We start from the raw sequence: 18,640 nt of genomic DNA, 5'->3' as shown, positions 1-18,640 counted from the left end.
CCCTTCATTAACGAGAGTGTTTTTTAACCATATAAAAGTATAGTTCAAAGATAGGAATCCTCTTATGGCTTCAGAAAATGTCAAAAATACCCCAAATTTAATTAGATAATTCATATTATTAAAAAATAAAAATGGGTTTAAAATTGTAATTCAACAAAATTAACCAAAAAAAAAAAAAAATACCAAAGAAACTTTTTTACTAAAAATTAGAACACTCTATTTAAATATATCTTACACAATTTGATACATTTTTTCTTAAAAATTAGTACACACAAAATCCAGCAGTTTACTCAATTCCAAATTCTAAATTTTAGTTTATTAAAAAGTTCCTTCTTGTATATAGATTAATCTTTTTTTTTTTTTTCTTTCAGTTTATTTACAGAGATTTTTTTTTACATGAATAAAAGAAAAATGGTCGCCAATAGGGGCTTGGCTCAATTAGTAAGGCTCGAACGCTTCGTTTAACCCACCTAAATTCGAGTTCTACCTCCAGTAAAAGTCTGTTGGTGAGCATCCATACGAGTTGGCTGACTTATCCAACTCTAGTGCCCTGTCTGGGGCCAACGTAACGTAGTGAACCCTTCTTTTTTCCTAACCCAAAAAAAAAAAAATAAAAAAAAAATAAAAAAAAAAATAAAAAAAGGTCCAAATTGTTTTCCCGTTTTGGCCTTACTCTAGCCATTTAGTTTTACGAAAATACCCTTATAATACTTTCTTTTCCCACAGATACCCCTGTCTTCGACCACTTCAGCTTTTCTCCTATGGACTATAGAGTCACAGAGAGCCATACCCACTAGACCTCTCTCAAAGTCCAAACGACTTCAAAGTGAAAACTTCAAATTCATCCAAGGTTTGGTTCTTGTGCTTGCACATCTCTCTCTCTCTCTCTCTCTCTCTCTCTCTCTCTCTCTACCTTTTGTTTTCTTTTCACAAGCTTAGAATATGGGGTGTGGGTTTAAGCTTTATACGACAAATTTGTATTTGTGCTCAAATTTTAGCGTTGATGGTACTACGTGACTGAGTGCAATTCGGGGGTAAGCTTCCAGTAGGGGCAAGGAGTGGGTTCTCATTTCAAGCATACCACTTGTTTGATGAAATGTTTGTGAAGTCTTGAATGTGATTTTTGGATTTATGCTTCTCAGAAATGAACTGGGTTTGCTTAGAATATAGCTCATTCCTAGCTTTTAGGTGTCAAATACCTTTTATTGTGTCGTGTGTATAGAATTAAAGCCTATGGAATTCAGAAAAATACAAGTTGACCTTTTATTGGAGATGACATGATCATTTCAGAATTTTTGCAAATCGTGAAGTTATTAAATTGGCCTATTTTTATTAGCTTTTGTGGGCTGTTGTGGTTATTGTTTGATTTTTAGTTTTCATTTTTTTTTGGTATGTAAAATGAAGATAGCTCAATCATTAAGTGGTGATTGCAGGGATAACTTCTTGATAGTAATCAAACATGCCGCATAGAACCCGACCTATGACAGCACTTTTGGTATTTACTGGACTCAATGTCTTTCTAGTTTCAACCATTACTCCTGTCTATGATTTCGTGTGCTTCCTTCCTTACTGGGAAAGAAGGGTATGTACTTTTTATCACTCTCTCGGATTACATATTTGCTCCCTGCAAAAATTAGTTTGAGTGGTAATACGTCTACCATCCATCTTGGCACAGTGTTATTCATGCATTCCCATGTCTCATCATTACTCATTTTATAATAGAAATGAATATATTCTTTTAATATTGAGAACAGTATTAAATACATGAATACTGACAAAATCTATGACTGTATTTTGATGTGAATGACATGACTATTTAAATTTAAGGGTCATGCTAACGAGCGTCCTTAGGGCACTAGTTAAGAATCCAGTTAAAGAAAATTTTTATGTGAAAAAAAAAAGCAATTAATGTTTTGACAACTTTTTTCATTTTTTATAAAAATGATATCAAAACTTTCTTTAATTGGATTCTTAACTAGTACCCTAAGGCACTTTGTTAGCATTTTCCTAAATTTAAATTTGGTTTATCCACCAATCAATGCAATAATGCGAACCCAGATATTTTTTGTGATTCAACTGCCTAATCTAGTTTTTTATAATGTTGTTTAAAATATCATGTTCATTTTGGCATGCATGTTCTTTTTTATGGTATTGTAGATTCCTGTTTTAATAAAACACTTATGCCATTAGGGGGTGGTGGGGGGGCATATGGCACAGGCTTGAGGTGTTGGTGCAAAGAATTTGGGAAAACCTTAAAAATTGTGGTTGACTGTTTGTGCAGAAATACGGCTGCCAATAGGTTAGCAATGGCATGATGGGGTTAATGACAGTTGTGTATACTAGAAGAAAGCTTTTAAGACATTTGGAAATGTCTAAGAAGGCTCTTAGAGGTTTGACTGCTCTGTGAATTAGGCTTGGCCCATCCTTTCCAGCTGAAATTATCTTAACAAATTTATAAGAACCAAACAGATTATAGAAGTCAAAGTCTTAGAAATTGCCTTAATATCAATACTTATCATAAAAATCCTTAATATTAATAATAAATTAGAAACGTATAACATAATAAAGAAAGAAAATGCATAAAGTATTTGGAGTGTGTTAGCAAAACTTTATTTGGCCAAATTATGTTGTTTGTTAACATGTACATTTTCTATAGAATCCAATAGTGAGCAATTTAATGGTAACATGGAACTGAAAATTCAAACGATTGGAGAGCACTAAAAAGAAAACAAAATATTTTTTGCAAAATGTGTTGTCAGACAGTCAAATTCATGGAAATTCACCACTGGCCAATCAAGTACCCACCAAATGCTTGTGGAACTTACAAATAAAAAAAAGTTTCATTAGTTGGTTTTGCAACTCTTGAGAGCATAAATGCTCATGATCTGTACAAAAAATGATGCCTTTCAGTAAGAGGTTAAGAGCAATAGATTCCAAGATTTTTTCTTGGTCCAAATATGCCTAAAGATAACCTTTCTAATCTTTTGTAATTAAGGAATTTCAGAGCTGCAAGAAGTGATACAGCCTTTCCTTGTGTTGGAATTTTGATTGAATAGCCAATAATAAGTCTAGATTATGCACTTACAACAATTCTCATTCCCATATCTTTTATTGAAGTTATCTTCAGAGGCTAGGTTAACCTTGGAGACCTCTCTTTTCCTAATAAGATTTGACCCTATCATTAGTCTGCTAAAGGTAAAATGAGTTTCTTTTTTTTCTTCTTTTTTTCGGTTGCTAAAAGAAGGAAAATTGACTTGAGAAAGAAGGGGGGTGGGGGAATTATAAGTGCACTTTCGGTAGGGTAAGGAGTATCAACACAAGGTCATTAATATGGGGATGATTTTGGTAAGTTCCTACTTCAACTTGTGTTTTGATAAACACATGGAGTTGAAAGCATGTAGTGGATGATTTTTTACAAGCATTATGCTTTTGGTCTTTGACAAACTACATGTATCTCTGCTGATACATGCCAGAAAATACATGTGCTATAACTACCAACAGGCCAAATTTAGGTGGGTTTTGGTTAGCTTGAGATTGAAAAGTTATAAAATTGCCTTAACTGGACGTCTGTGTACCTGTTTATTTCAAATATAACTTATGTATGACAACAGTGTGAATTTTGTTTTGCCCCTGGGCATGAGCATAAAATACTTAACCCGTCAGGGGTGAATGCTCCTAGTTATCCTGCAACAGGTTCTAGTGGGTGGGATTTATCACCAAAAAAAAAAAAAAAAGGGTTCTAGCAGATGGGGTCAATTGTTCATAGGTTTTACTGACTAGAGACAACTCCAAAGGGCTCTTCACTAGAAAGGTTGCTCTGTTATCAAAAGTTTTTTTGCTTAGTTGCCTACCTGCTTGTGTTGCGGGCACTTTTGAAACTAATGAAAACTACAAACCAACAGTCTATTTGAAAACTTGTTCAACATGGGATTGTGCATTTCCTATGCATTTTGGAATATTTAAAGAGCTTTGTCTATACTTGATTCATTGATTTAAGTATGGGATCGGTGATCCATTTTAGTGTCTTTTCACATGATACCGAGAGAACAACGTCGTCAACAGCGGGAATTTGCTTTAGCAAAGGGGTTTGAATCAAAATAAAATGATCTATGTGGTGAAGAGGTGGAAGTTGTCGAAGAAGGGGGATTTTGACATCCGTTCTTATTATGATAAGCTTCGGAGTCCCTCGCCTATTATCTTCCCTTGGAAAGGTATTTGGAAGGTTAAGGCCCCTCCGCACGTCTCTTTCTTTGTTTGGACTGCAGTTTGGGAGAAGATCTGTACAGGGGACAATTTGCGGGGTAGAGGCTTCGATTCTGTTGACTGGTGCATTATGTGTCGATGTAGCGGGGAGACGGTGAATCATTTGCTACTCCATTGTGTCAAAGCTCATCAGCTGTGGAGCTTGGTTTTCAGATCTTTTGGGATCTCTTGGGTTATGCCAAGATCAGTTGCAGATACGCTTTTTGGTTGGTGGAATTGGTTGGGAAAACACTCCTCTTGCATTTGGAATTTAGTTCCTCTATGTCTAATGTGGTGTATCTGGAGGGAGCGAAACTGGCGAACCTTTGAAGACAAGGATAAAACCGATGACCAGTTGCTAGCTTTCTTCAGTGGCTCTCTTTTTGACTGGTCTAGGGCTTGGGGACTCACCTCTAGTGACTCTCTCCCTTTGTTCCTCAGTTCTCTTCTTTGTTCTTAGTTTTTGTTGGTTGTTGTTTGTTTTGTTGTTTTCCTGTTTGTTTCCTCCCCTGTATCCTTTGCCTACCTTATGTTGTTTTCATGAGGTAGTTTCTTGAATATACATCTTTATTACTTATCAAAAAAGAAGAAGAGAAGGATAGGAAGACAAGAGAAGCTTCATATGAGTACGGAGTACCTATTGATTTTCTCATTTATATTCTGTAGCTGTAGATTTTAGCATTGGGATATGTACGGATAGAACACCAAAGATTTGGAAGAAATTATGTTTGATCTGTCTCAAGTAAATTATTCTCTGTTTCATCTAGGCGTTGATATACTAGATAGTCTAGATTTTCACTCAAATGTTTTTTGTCTTTAAAAATGGGCTAAATCTTTCTATTTAGCTTTTGTAAAAAAAAAAAAAGGAAGAAGCCCTATTCTGTAATGCAGCTTTTACTCTAAATTGGCATTGCTAATATTTGCTTTTTTTTCTTTTCTTTTCCCATAAAATTTTTCTTTAAATGGATTATTAACCAATGTCTTAAGGATATTCGTTAACATTTCTCTATATATACATATATATATATATATATGTATGTATATGTATATGTATATATATATATATATAGGATAGATTGTTTTGCTAATATATCTAGTTCTTGGGAGACATGGCTGCTAAAAATTTGGGTTTATTTCCTTTATTTTGAAAGGTTCATCATTTTGTAAACTTCGTACTGGAGACATTGTTTCATTCAGCATTATTAGCCAACACTATGTAATAGACTTTGAAAGTTGAAACATTTTTTTTTTTTTTTGAATGGAGAAACATGTGTTTCAGTAAGTGCTTTTTAAAGTCTCAAACAAATTAGTTTGAACAGAGGTCTGAAACCCAACTTTCTCATTATACATACAACAAAACCTTAGAATTAGGCTTAAAGAGTTCGAATAATATTCAGTAACAGATGTCGCTTGACTGCATAAAACAGAAAGCCAATGAATATGATTTTGCTTCAAAATTTTTTTAAAGGGATGCTTAAAAAAGTGGTCACATCACATGAGTATGAGAATACCAACAGATTTATAACATTTTGGTTTAGCAAAATTACACTCAACTCCAATCCCTGTTTACAGGGAACGCATCACACATGATACGAGTGACATATCTCGTGCTTTCCCCGAAGAAACTTGATTGATAAAACCCAGCCCATTTACTGTCACCCTTGTTTTAATGTGAATTAATTAAAGCCCATAGCAGGAATTTAGTTTTTGCCCTTGGAGGCTGAAAGGAATTTTGATGGGAAAATTAGGCCCAGTAGTGGTGTTTGAGATATATTGTGGGTCGAAACACCAATCCAAAATTCAAATGCATCAACTATCAACCGAACAACGTTTGAAAAATCATTTGATCGCTGTTGAAGGCTAGGCAAAGCAGAGAATGATGGATTTAGTGGTAGAAATAGTAGGGATTAAGAACGCAACGTTTGCGTAGGCCTTCGCATGATATGACATCGTTATTGCTACTGTAGATTTAGGCGTAACTGGGTTTGGAGATTTGTGAGTCAAAGGCCGATTGTGATGACAGATAGAACTCTAACTACTGGTAAGTGACGTAGACTTGCTAGAAGTAGATCGGAGAAGAGATGACAAATTCTTTGGAGATTGGTGGTGTGAATGGAAGCAGATCAGTGGTTTACTGTTTACATAGAAAAGAAAGAGAGAGAAGTTTAACGAAGAGGAGAGACAAAATCTTCGGGTTTAAAAATTGAAACAGAGGAATTGAAATAGAGTTTTTATTTGCTTCAATAATTTTTGTTTGTTTCAAAGGAAAGTTGCTTTCAAAATTGCCGGAAAGTTTCAAAGCTTGAAATTTCTTTGTATTTGTTGTAGTGTTTAGTTGGCAAGAAAGTGAGAGAAAACATAAAAGAAAATAACATTTTTTTTATTCTGTTTATTTTATTTGGATTTTTTTATATAATTGCTGATGTGGATGTGCTGATATAGAATTTTTTAATGTCTATTATTTGCCACGTAAGCTTTAAATATGCCAATGATACACATCGTTTGCCACATAAACATTTTCCGTTAATGAGTTAATGCTAAGAGCCAAATTAATTGCAAGTTGAAAATAACAGGTATCAAATTAATTGCTCTCAAAATGTATGAACCAAATTGACCATGAAGAGATCAGGAATAGTATTTTTGCCATAATTTTGTTGGTTGTGTGGTGCAATGATCTTTAAATGAAAATATAAATTTTTGTTTTACATTGATTCCGCAAAACTTTCAAAAGGTTGATCTCCTTCAGTGGGTGCAGAATGGACATTCCAAGACAAAAATGAGAGAAAAGAAATCCAAATATTATTTTTGACCTTTTGCAATGGTAAAGGAAAAGAGAAAAAATTGAGAATTAAAAACATCGTCTAATGAAGAAATGTTGATCCTGGTCAGTAGGTGCCGTAAGAAAATTCCAACACAAGTAAAAAAAAAGAAACTCAAATATTGTCTTTTGACCCTTATCAAGGGTGAATGAAAAAGGGAAGCAGAGAATGGAAAGACATCCCGATGATCTGATACTTACTCAACCTGACCATCTTGACAATTGACATCAAGCGATTAAAAAGATAAGATAAACAATTGGGAGATTAGAGATAAAGGTTGTACCCAATGCACAAGGCTCTAGCTTTTGCATAGTCTGGGAGAATTAGTTTGTAAGTAGCCTTACTTCCCCCCATTGAAAGAGACTAAATCCTAGACTGTATTTGTGCACACCAATTTGTATGGGAAAAAAAAACCTTTCTTTTTAATAAGTAAATTTGGCTCCAGGAGGGGGAAGAGGAGATTTGATCTAATGACCTCTACTTAATGAGGCATAATATCTAGTCAAATTTGCTCCTCATGGGGTTAATTGTTTAAATTTCAATGTAGGAGGGCTTCTAAATGTGGTGTTTCACTTGATAATGGTGGGGAAAGAAACTTAAATTGCACAATCAGACCTTCAATGAAGTACATATGATTCAAATAATTTGTTTGAAAAGAAATGACTAGAGATACACCACTGTAGATACTTTCAACGTACTAACCTAGGAGATTTCTCAAGTGGTTCTACATCCTATACTTAAGTAGAGGATTGCTTATAGCTAAGCATAAAGAATAGACCGAAAGGAAAAGTAGAGACAAACTTTTCCTACTGATTAGAGTGGTCATGTTTACATGGGCATGTCACTCGAGAATAAAAATAATAATTAGCCTAAACACATATGACAGACACGACAAAATGCATCTAGTTTTTTGGGTCTAAGAGATATGCAATCAGTTAAGATATAACTCCTTTTTCTATTTTCTGTTTTCTTTCCCCCTCTTTTTGAGGTGAGATGGGGAGGGAAAATGTTAAAAAAACTATAAGCTTTTTTTTTTTTTTGAGAAAAAAACTATAAGCTGAATAACATATAATACCTTAAAAGTTTTCATCTACCCAAATGCCCTTCTTAAAAAACAAATAAATCAATAAATTATAAATCAAGATGACTTTTCATACTGGTTTTCTGAGATTATAAAATATCCTCAGCCTTTGTTAAACTTTGACATAGAGGATTTATAAATTTCTAATTTTATAAAATTTCCAGTATGAATGATAATTAGAAAATAAAAATAAAAACCATACTCACCTGTTTGATGAAGAAAGATTAGGGAGGACTCCTTGTCTTGGCCAAATTTGTGGCAGGCATGCATCTTTATGAGCAATGTACCCAGGTTGGAAATAGGTAGAAGAACACACAACTTGAATTGCATTGAATTTCACTTCATTTGCTTTATCCATTGCTGACCGTCCAATGGAATGACAGGCAACATAGAAATGATCAGCCCCACCTGTCCGATTCCAATATGGGTACTTCTGACTAATATTGAGGATGTAATCTTTAATAAAATCTTGGATACCTCCTACACCAATTCTGGGGTCATGCCGCTTAACTACTGGTAAGTGACGTAGACTTGCTAGAAGTAGATCGGAGAAGAGATGACAAATTCTTTGGAGATTGGTGGTGTGAATGGAAGCAGATCAGTGGTTTACTGTTTACATAGAAAAGAAAGAGAGAGGAGAAGTTTAACGAAGAGGAGAGACAAAATCTTCGGGTTTAAAAATTGAAACAGAGGAATTGTTTGCTTCAAGAATTTTTGTTTGTTTCAAAGGAAAGTTGCTTTCAAAATTGCTGGAAAGTTTCAAAGCTTGAAATTTCTTTGTATTTGTTGTAGTGTTTGGTTGGCAAGAAAGTGTGAGAAAACATAAAAGAAAATAACATTTTTTTTTATTCTGTTTATTTTTGTTGGATTTTTTTATATAATTGCTGATGTGGATGTGCTGATATAGAATTTTTTAATGTCTATTATTTGCCACGTAAGCTTTAAATATGCCAATGATACACACCGTTTGCCACATAAACATTTTCCGTTAGTGAGTTAACGCTAAGAGCCAAATTAATTGCAAGTTGAAAATAACAGGTATCAAATTAATTGCTCTCAAAAATGTATGAACCAAATTGACCATGAAGAGATCAGGAATAGTATTTTCACCATAATTTTATTGGTTGTGTGGTACAATGATCTTTAAATGAAAATATAAATTTTTGTTTTATATTGCTTCCGCAAAACTTTCAAAAGGTTGATCTCCTTCAGTGGGTGTAGAAAGGAAATTCTAAGACAAAAATGAGAGAAAAGAAAGCCAAACATTATTTTTGACCTTTTGCAATGGAAAAGGAAAAGAGAAAAAACTGAGAATGAAAAACATCTTCTAATGAAGAAATGTTGATCCTGGTCAGCAGGTGCCGTAAGAAAATTCCAACAAAAGTAAAAGAAAAGAAACTCAAATATTGTCTTTTGACCCTTATCAATGGTGAATGAAAAAAGGAAGCAGAGAATGGAAAGACATCCCGATGATCTGATACTTACTCAACCTGACCATCTTGACAATTGACATCAAGGGATTAAAAAGATAAGATAAACAATTGGGAGATTAGAGATAAAGGTTGTACCCAATGCACAAGGCTCTAGCTTTTGCATAGTCTGGGAGAATTAGTTTGTAGGTAGCCTTACTTCCCCCCATTGAAAGAGACTAAATCCTAGACTGTATTTGTGCACACCAATTTGCGTGGGAAAAAAAACCTTTCTCTTTAATAAGTAAGTTTGGCTGCAAGAGGGGGAAGAGGAGATTTGATCTAATGACCTCTACTTAATGAGGCATAATATCTAGTCAAATTTGCTCCTCATGGGGTTAATTGTTTAAATTTCAATGTAGGAGGGCTTCTAAATGTGGTGTTTCACTTGATAATGGTGGGGAAAGAAACTTAAATTGCATAATCAAACCTTCAATGAAGTACATATGATTCAAATAATTTGTTTGAAAAGAAATGACTCTAGAGATACACCACTGTAGATACTTTCAACCTACTAACCTAGGAGATTTCTCAAGTGGATCTACATCCTATACTTAAGTAGAGGATTGCCTATAGCTAAGCATAAAGAATAGATCGAAAGGAAATGTAGAGACAGACTTTTCCTACTGATTAGAGTGGTCATGTTTACATGGGCATGTCACTCGAGAATAAAAATAATAATTAACCTAACCACACATGACAGACACGACAAAATGCATTTGGTTTTTTGGGTCTAAGAGATATGCAGTCAGTTAAGATATAACTCCTTTTTCTATTTTCTTTTTTCTTTCCCCCTCTTTTTGAGGGGAGATAGGGAGGAAAAATGTTAAAAAAACTATAAGTTGAATAACATATAATGCCTTAAAAGCTGTCATCTACCTAAATGCCCTTCTTAAAAAACAAATAAATCAATAAATTATAAATCAAGATGACTTGTCATACTGGCTTTTGAGATTGTAAAATATCATCAACCTTTGTTAAACTTTGACATAAAGGATTTGTAAATTTCTAATTTCATAAAATTTCCAGTATAAATGATAATTAGAAAATAAAAATAAAAACCATACTCACCCGTTTGACGAAGAAAGATTAGGGAGGACTCCCTGTCTTGGCCAAATTTGTGGCAGGCATGCATCTTTATGAGCAATGTACCCAGGTTGGAAATAGGTAGAAGAACACACAACTTGAATTGCATTGAATTTCACTTCATTTGCTTTATCCATTGCTGACCGTCCAATGGAATGACAGGCAACATAGAAATGATCAGCCCCACCTGTCCGATTCCAATATGGGTACTTCTGACTAATATTGAGGATGTAATCTTTAATAAAATCTTGGATACCTCCTACACCAATTCTGGGGTCATGCCGCAACCTCGCAATTGAGAACGGCAGAAAGAAAAGATCTGCCTTGGTTGGATCTTTTGTAATGAAATGGCTTCTCATAAGACCTTCTTAAAGTAACTTTCACTAGCATAATTACCCCCAGGTTCGGAACCCACTGGCAACAGCACGTTTGCAAAAGGATCATTTCGCCTGTGAGGATAAACATATATCTTAAAGCTCCTATTCATTTCCTTATAGTCTTCCACAAAGGTATCTCTATCATGGTACACCTCGTTGTAATTCACATAGTTTCCTGAACCATAAAAAACATTTTCGAAACTTTTGGATTAAGAAATAAAGTTCATGATCATTAATTGAAGTTCTTCAACCTCCCCCCACTCACCCAACTCATGCCAAAAATTGTTTACAGTGCAAATGGTCAGGTGAACTCATCTGAATGTGACGGATCCCTCTACTGTAAAACAAGGGCAAATATCCATCAAGTTGGATACTATTATACACTCTCCCAGTTTGACTCACTAAAATATTTCACACCTCTGATTTAATCAGCATATTTAATAACCTTGTATTATGAGGATATTACCCACTGTATTGCATGACTGACTCCATTGAAGCTGGACATGTTCCGGAAATTTGTTTATATGACACAATACACTAACCAATACAAGATGAGAGTTCAGAATCAGCTATACTTGCTATCATAAAAGTGTCCTAGTCCTCAAACAAAATATCCACCATAAGACAACATAAGCAAGTAGCAAAAGATCCATAGCATCATAAACATATCTTAAAAATAGGACTTTTTTTTCTATCATCTTGTTCTTAGTGAAGCTATTACTTATAAAGAATGTATTTTTTTTTTTTTTGGGGGGGTGGGGAACGCTAAGAGAGCCACAATCAAATTGAAATTTTTAGAACCTGATGCAGCCAAAAAAATCTGTTCTAAGTATAGATAAGTTATCTATTAAGCACTCGTAGATTTTAGAGAATGTCACTTTTATCCATTCAGAGCAAAGATGGATGTATAAGGTCCTTCTAAGCATACACGATACAAGGTCATTCAGTTGCAAGATATTTATATTCTATATATTAGACCGAACTCTGATCTCATCATGCAGATGGATCAAATTGACCTTCAACTATCAATGCCATAAATAAAGCAAAAAAGAAATTTGCTAATTTCAAGGGAAGTCAAACAAATTTTCTTAAATGTGACCAAAAGACAATTTTAAGTTTTATTAAAATGGAAGTTGCAGTTGGACTTTGGCTTACAAAACACAACTTTCATCTTTTTATAAGACAAAGATGCCAAGAAATCTATTAGTAATTTTCTCAGAAGTTGTATTAGTAAATATATTAGTTATTTTCTCAGAACCGTAGGGAAAAAAGGAGAACAAAAACCTTTTATTTTTTATGTTGTTTTGGTTTGAAAAAAAGATTGAAGAACTAAGCTCAACAATGCCAGAGGTTGTATTAGGCAAAATTGATGGAGGTTCTAATTTCCCATTTCAAGACAATGAAAATCCTTGCCAAGAAAATCAAATAGTAATTTTTTTCCATCACCCATTAGCAGAGGTTTATAATCAATAATCCCACCCCAAAGTTCATAGGAAATACCAAATAAATACAAGAAGAACAAGCTCATCAGCACAAATCTCAAAATTTACATGCTAATGAACGCAGCTACAAGCTTTCTATTTTTGCCTTGGTTTACGACAAAGATTCCAACTTTCCAAAAATAATAAACAATATTAGGGATGGCAATTTTTGCCCGAGCAGCAAATACTCAGCCCAGCCCGACCCTAATGAGCCGGATTTTACCCGGTCCGATTAAAAATAGGGTCTGAGAACAAAAACCTTTTATTTTTTATGTTGTTTTGGTTTGAAAAAAAGATTGAAGAACTAAGCTCAACAATGCCAGAGGTTGTATTAGGCAAAATTGATGGAGGTTCTAATTTCCCATTTCAAGACAATGAAAATCCTTGCCAAGAAAATCAAATAGTAATTTTTTTCCATCACCCATTAGCAGAGGTTTATAATCAATAATCCCACCCCAAAGTTCATAGGAAATACCAAATAAATACAAGAAGAACAAGCTCATCAGCACAAATCTCAAAATTTACATGCTAATGAACGCAGCTACAAGCTTTCTATTTTTGCCTTGGTTTACGACAAAGATTCCAACTTTCCAAAAATAATAAACAATATTAGGGATGGCAATTTTTGCCCGAGCAGCAAATACTCAGCCCAGCCCGACCCTAATGAGCCGGATTTTACCCGGTCCGATTAAAAATAGGGTCAGATTTGGATTTTTTTTTTTTTTTAACCCCAAAGTGGGTCCAGGTCAGGTCCGGATTTTTACAAAAACCTGGCCCGTACCCGTACCTGGCCCGACCCAATTAGATTAATATATATGTATAGTTACTAAAATACCCTTATATATATATATATATGTATAGTTATAACCCTACCTCACCTCACACTCACAATCTTTTCAGCAGTTAAGCCGCCTCTCATCTCTCTCTCTGTCTCTTCAGCTCACCACTCTTGCACACTCGCTCACAATCTCACAGGCGCCGTAGCACTCAAGCGACTCAAGCTCAACTCCAGTTTCCACCGATAAGCCCAGCACTCAAGCACCTCGCCGACGAGCCCAGCCACAAAAATCTCCACAACCCCCACGAAACCACCGCCGATCATCGGAGATCTTGGTGGTCTGAGATAGAGAGAGGCCGAGTAGGAGATAGGTCCTTGGTGGACCGAGTTCTCCAATTTTTTTTTTTTTGGGTTCATGTCCTCTCTCAAATCTGAGTTTGTGTTTGTAATTCTGTGAATCTATGTTTGTGAATCTGCGTTTGAAAGGAAACTTTTTCCTTTTTTTTAAGATTGTTTTGCAATGGATGCCCTGAAGTGGCTGTCGGAGCCCGCGAGGCCCGACGGGACGGGTATTAGGAAAAGACCCGTGGGTCAGGTTTGGCATCCAAAAACCCGTACCGAACCCGAATCGTTGCCATTCCGTTACAATACACAGTATGAAAATTCACACAAAACCCATTAAAAAAACACACAATTTTCCATTAAAAACACACACACAATAGAAAAAACCCTACGCTACGCCCCGTTTGAAATATCATAATGAAGAGTGGCGACGAAATTGCCGACTGGCTTAGTAACCTGTTGGAAGATGTTCTCTCAAAGAATGTGTTGAGAGAATCTTCTTCAGTGCAAAGAACGTTAATCAATTCCAAAACCTTAAGACTCGGAATCGCAAAAAGATCTGTCATTGTATCAAGTACGATGAAGCCCTTCAATTTCAGGCACACGAGATTTTTAGTTCCACAGGAAAAGAGGCAATTGGGCAAGTGCGGTATCTTCTTTGGAATGTTGTTTCTAAACACAGATCAAGTTCTTTAATTTCTTCTCCAACCAAACAAAAAATCCTATCAACAACGTCCCATGTTGGAATGTCATCTTGACTCCAAGAAAGAAAGTCTCAATCGATGAACAAGTTGTGCTTCACTTCTAGTTTTTAATACTTTCCATATAATATGATGAAACTCAAGCCTTCAAATCTTCTGTCATCAAGATCTAGATTGGGTAATTCAGTCCAAAGAGTAGTCCCTGTTGAAAGTATACTACTCTTTGGATTGAATTACCCACTCTAGAATTTGATGACAGAAGCTTTAAAGGTTACGAGCTTCGTCATATTATATGGAAAGTATTAAAAACTAGAAGTGAAGCATGCCCTGTTCATCGATTGAGACTTTCTTGGATTCAAGATGACATTCCAACATGGGATGTTGTTGGTTGGATTTCTTGTTTGGTTGGAAAAGAAATTAAAGAACTTGATCTGTGTTTAAAAACAACATTCCAAAGAAGATACCGCTTGCCCAATTGCCTCTTTTCCTGTGGAACTGAAAATCTCGTGTGTTTGAAATTGAAGGGCTTCATTGTACTTGATACGACGACGAATCTTTTTGCGTTTCCAAGTCTCAAGGTTTTGGAATTGATTAACGTTCTCTACACTGAAGAAGATTCTCTCTCTACAATCCTTTCATCTTGCACGGTAATTGAAGATTTGAAACTTCAAATTGGAGTTCAGCCTTTGGAAAGTCTTAGAGTTACCTTCTCCATAAGTACACTGAAATGCTTTCAGTGCAGACTTCTTTCCGGAGGACCAACTTGCGAATTTAAGATAGACTTCTTTCCGGATTATTTCTATTTTGGATGCTCCTCTTATATTTTTATATGTAGATCTCATATTTATGCTACAAGTTTTTTATTATTCTTTTTTCTTTCATTTATTTAGTTTTTTTTTTTTTTATTGAGATTCATAAATATTTAATTTTGTAAATTATTTATAAAAGGGTTATATGAAACTAAACATGCATAAAGGCCAGGTTTGCTTTTTATTTTTATTTATTTTTAAAAAAAAGAAAATTATTGGGTATGTCATACAATATCACATGTTTTTTTTTTTTTTCCTCCATTTTTATGGAGTAAAAAATGTTGTTGACAGTGACACCCATTCGGCATGACAATGATTTTTTAGAACTATAAATGTTGGTAGGATTGTTGAGAGTGGAAGCTAGAATTTAAGGTTTATGTAGATAACTTTCATGAACATTAAAATTTTGTCAGATTGGTAAAAAAGAAATTTATACATGGTGAACAACAATTAATTATTATGACTCTAAATGATGTTTTGGTATTAATAATGTTTAATATTTATAGTAATTGTTGTGGAATGCAGGAGTATTTTGTTACAAAATTAAAGTAATTGTTGTGGCATGTGAAAATCTCATATTTAATCATCTCAAGCAACTTTACTCCACACATAAGGTTAATACTTTTTCCTTCTTTACTTACATGATGTATCAATAATGTTAAATGGTGCTCATAAGCCTCTTTATACTCTCATTAATTATTAAAATAGTTACCATAAATCAAACTCTTTTTGCCAATAATTTACTATAAATAAATAAATATTTTCTAAATTATAAGAAATTTAAAATTGTTCTTCACCTTAAATTAGATTAGCAAGAGTTTCAACTAATTTAAAATGAATACAATATTTAATTTATTTTTTTGATTATATATCATTATTTTATGTTTTAATTTGTAACATTTATATATTACATATTTTATATATACAAAGTGACTCAATATATGTATATATGTATTATATGTCATAATATTAATGGGTTTTATCATGTGACTTACTAATTATTAATGTGGGGACAATCTTTGCTTCAAAGCCAAGGGCTAGACCATATTGTAACCTAGGTAAATTTGTTGTCCCACATGGGAAAGAAAGACTTCCTCTTCACACCTTATAAGGAATGAGCAAGTGGATGAAGAGTACCACTAGCTTGGTAGGTTACAATATGGTCTAGTCCTTGGCTTTGAAGCAAAGATTGTCCCCACATTAAAAGGAACCAAACTAGTGGTACTCTTCATCCACTTGCTCATCCCTTATAAACAACAAATTTGCCTAGGTTACAATATGGTCTAGCCCTTGGCTTTGAAGCAAAAATTGTCCCCACAATTAATATAATTTTGATTTTTTACATATATCTTTTTAATTAAACCGTGCATCACTTAACATAATACTAGATAGTATATTACATAAAGCTCCCTAAAAAAATATTTGTATATTACATAAAACATTCATACATGTATTATACTCTTAAAATTGAATGCACTTATCTATCCAAAAAAAAAAAAAAAAGGATTTATATAGGACTAGCCTCTAACGTGTGTGCTCAAAGGCTCTTCTATTTTTTTGGTAAATGTTATATTTAAAAATAAATAAATAAATTTTAGGGAATAAAAAGGTGAATGTGAAGGGAAAAAATTCTAAATTTTAAGAGTTTTCTTTTTGAATTCAAAATGAAATTTATTATTTGACATTTGTAACCCTATTTCTAAAAGAAATTACCTTTTATTAATGATGGTATTTTTTTAACCATATAAAAGTCCAATTCAAAGATAGGAATCCTACCACCACACGCCCTTGGTGTGGTGGTCACTCCACAAATATAAGTGTTTGTAAGATGTGGGAGGTAAGGGCCGGGTTCAATTCTCTATAATAGAGTTTCACACACATATACACTTAGATTAACTTATAGTAAAAATTCTATCTTGTATATAAAAAAAATTAAAAAAAAAAAAAAAAGGATAGGAATCCTCTTATGTATTTCTTTATATTAAGAGAATTTAAAAAGTTAGCTATAGTTTCAAAAAATGTCAAATATACCCCTAATTTAATTAAATAATCATCATTTTTAGTAAAAAAAATTTAAAAAATGGGGTAAAAATTGTAATTCAACAAAATTCAAAAACAAAAAAACAAAAAAAAAAAAAACCAAAGAAACTTTTTTACTAAAAATTAGAATACTCTCTATTTAAATATATCTCACACAATTTGATACATTTTTTTCTAAAAATTAGTACACACTAATTCAACTTTTTACTCTATTTTAAATTCTAAATTTTAGTTTATTAAAAATTCATTCTTGTATATAGATTAATCTGTTTTTTCTTTCAGTGTATTTACAGAGATTTTTTTAAATGAATTTGGGAAAAAAAAAAAAAAAAAAAAGGTCCAAATTGTTTTCCCGTTTTGGCTTTACTCTAGCCATTTAGTTTTACGAAAATACCCTTATAATACTTTCTTTTCCCGCAGATACCCGTCTCCGACACTTTAGCTTTTCTCCTATGGACTATGGAGTCACAGAGAGCCATACCCACTAGACCTCTCTCTAAGTCCAAACGACTTCAAAGTTAAAACTTCAAATTCATCCAAGGTTTGGTTCTTGTCTTTGCGCATCTCTCTCTCTCTCTCTACCTTTTGTTTTCTTTTCACAGGCTTAGAATATGGGGTGTGGGTTTAAGCTTTATACGACAAATTTGTAGTGGGTTCTCATTTCAAGCATACCACTTGTTTGATGAAATGTTTGTGTAGTCTTGAATGTGATTTTTGGATTTATGCTTCTCAGAAATGAACTGGGTTTGCTTAGAATATAGCTCATTCCTAGCTTTTAGGGGTCAAATACCTTTTATTGTGTCGTGTGTATAGAATTAAAGCCTATGGAATTCAGAAATATACAAGTTGACCTTTTATTGGAGATGACATGATCATTTCAGAATTTTTGCAAATCGTGAAGTTATTAAATGCCTATTTTTATTAGCTTTTGTGGGCTGTTGTGGTTATTGTTTGATTTTTAGTTTTCATTTTTTTTTTTTTTTTGGTATGTAAAATGAAGATAGCTCAATCATTAAGTGCTGATTGCAGGGATAACTTCTTGATAGTAATCAAACATGCCGCATAGAACCCGATCTATGACAGCCCTTTTGGTATTTACTGGACTCAAATGTCTTTCTAGTTTCAACCATTACTCCTGTCTATGATTTCGTGTGCTTCCTTCCTTACTGGGAAAGAAGGGTATGTACTTTTTATCACTCTCTAGGATTACATATTTGCTCCCTGCAAAAATTAGTTTGAGTGGTAATACGTCTACCATCCATCTTGGCACAGTGTTATTCATGCATTCCCATGTCTCATCATTACTCATTTTATAATAGAAAAGAATATATTCTTTTAATATTGAGAACAGTATTAAATACATGAATACTGACAAAATCTATGACTGTATTTTGATGTGAATGACATGACTATTT

General features: G+C 33.7%; 1 protein-coding gene and 1 pseudogene across 2 annotated transcripts in view; one reads left to right on the top strand and one right to left on the bottom strand.

The window, feature by feature from the left end:
* Positions 1–715: 715 nt before the first annotated feature.
* The window catches only part of LOC111987897 (uncharacterized), a 22,878-nt gene continuing 4,953 nt past the window's right edge, over positions 716–18,640 (top strand). The window contains exons 1-3 of one of the 2 annotated variants that reach the window (XM_065766109.1): positions 716–850; positions 1,434–1,582; positions 3,118–3,195. In XM_065766109.1, the coding sequence (XP_065622181.1) occupies positions 1,460–1,582; positions 3,118–3,195 (201 nt within the window). In that variant the 5' untranslated portion in view covers positions 716–850; positions 1,434–1,459. Of the gene's footprint in view, positions 851–1,433; positions 1,583–3,117; positions 3,196–17,657; positions 17,767–18,254; positions 18,405–18,640 lie in introns of those variants that run through there. The other variant, XR_010626025.1, reaches the window with a different exon arrangement.
* On the bottom strand, positions 10,679–13,657 carry LOC136061144 (probable glycosyltransferase At3g07620; annotated as a pseudogene).

The sequence above is a fragment of the Quercus suber genome, unplaced genomic scaffold (genome assembly GCF_002906115.3).
Source record: "Quercus suber isolate HL8 unplaced genomic scaffold, Cork oak 2.0 scaffold_681, whole genome shotgun sequence".
In the NCBI taxonomy this organism is placed as follows: domain Eukaryota; kingdom Viridiplantae; phylum Streptophyta; class Magnoliopsida; order Fagales; family Fagaceae; genus Quercus; species Quercus suber.
Note: the sequence above shows the minus strand (reverse complement) of the source record. Positions and strands in the feature narration are given on the sequence as shown.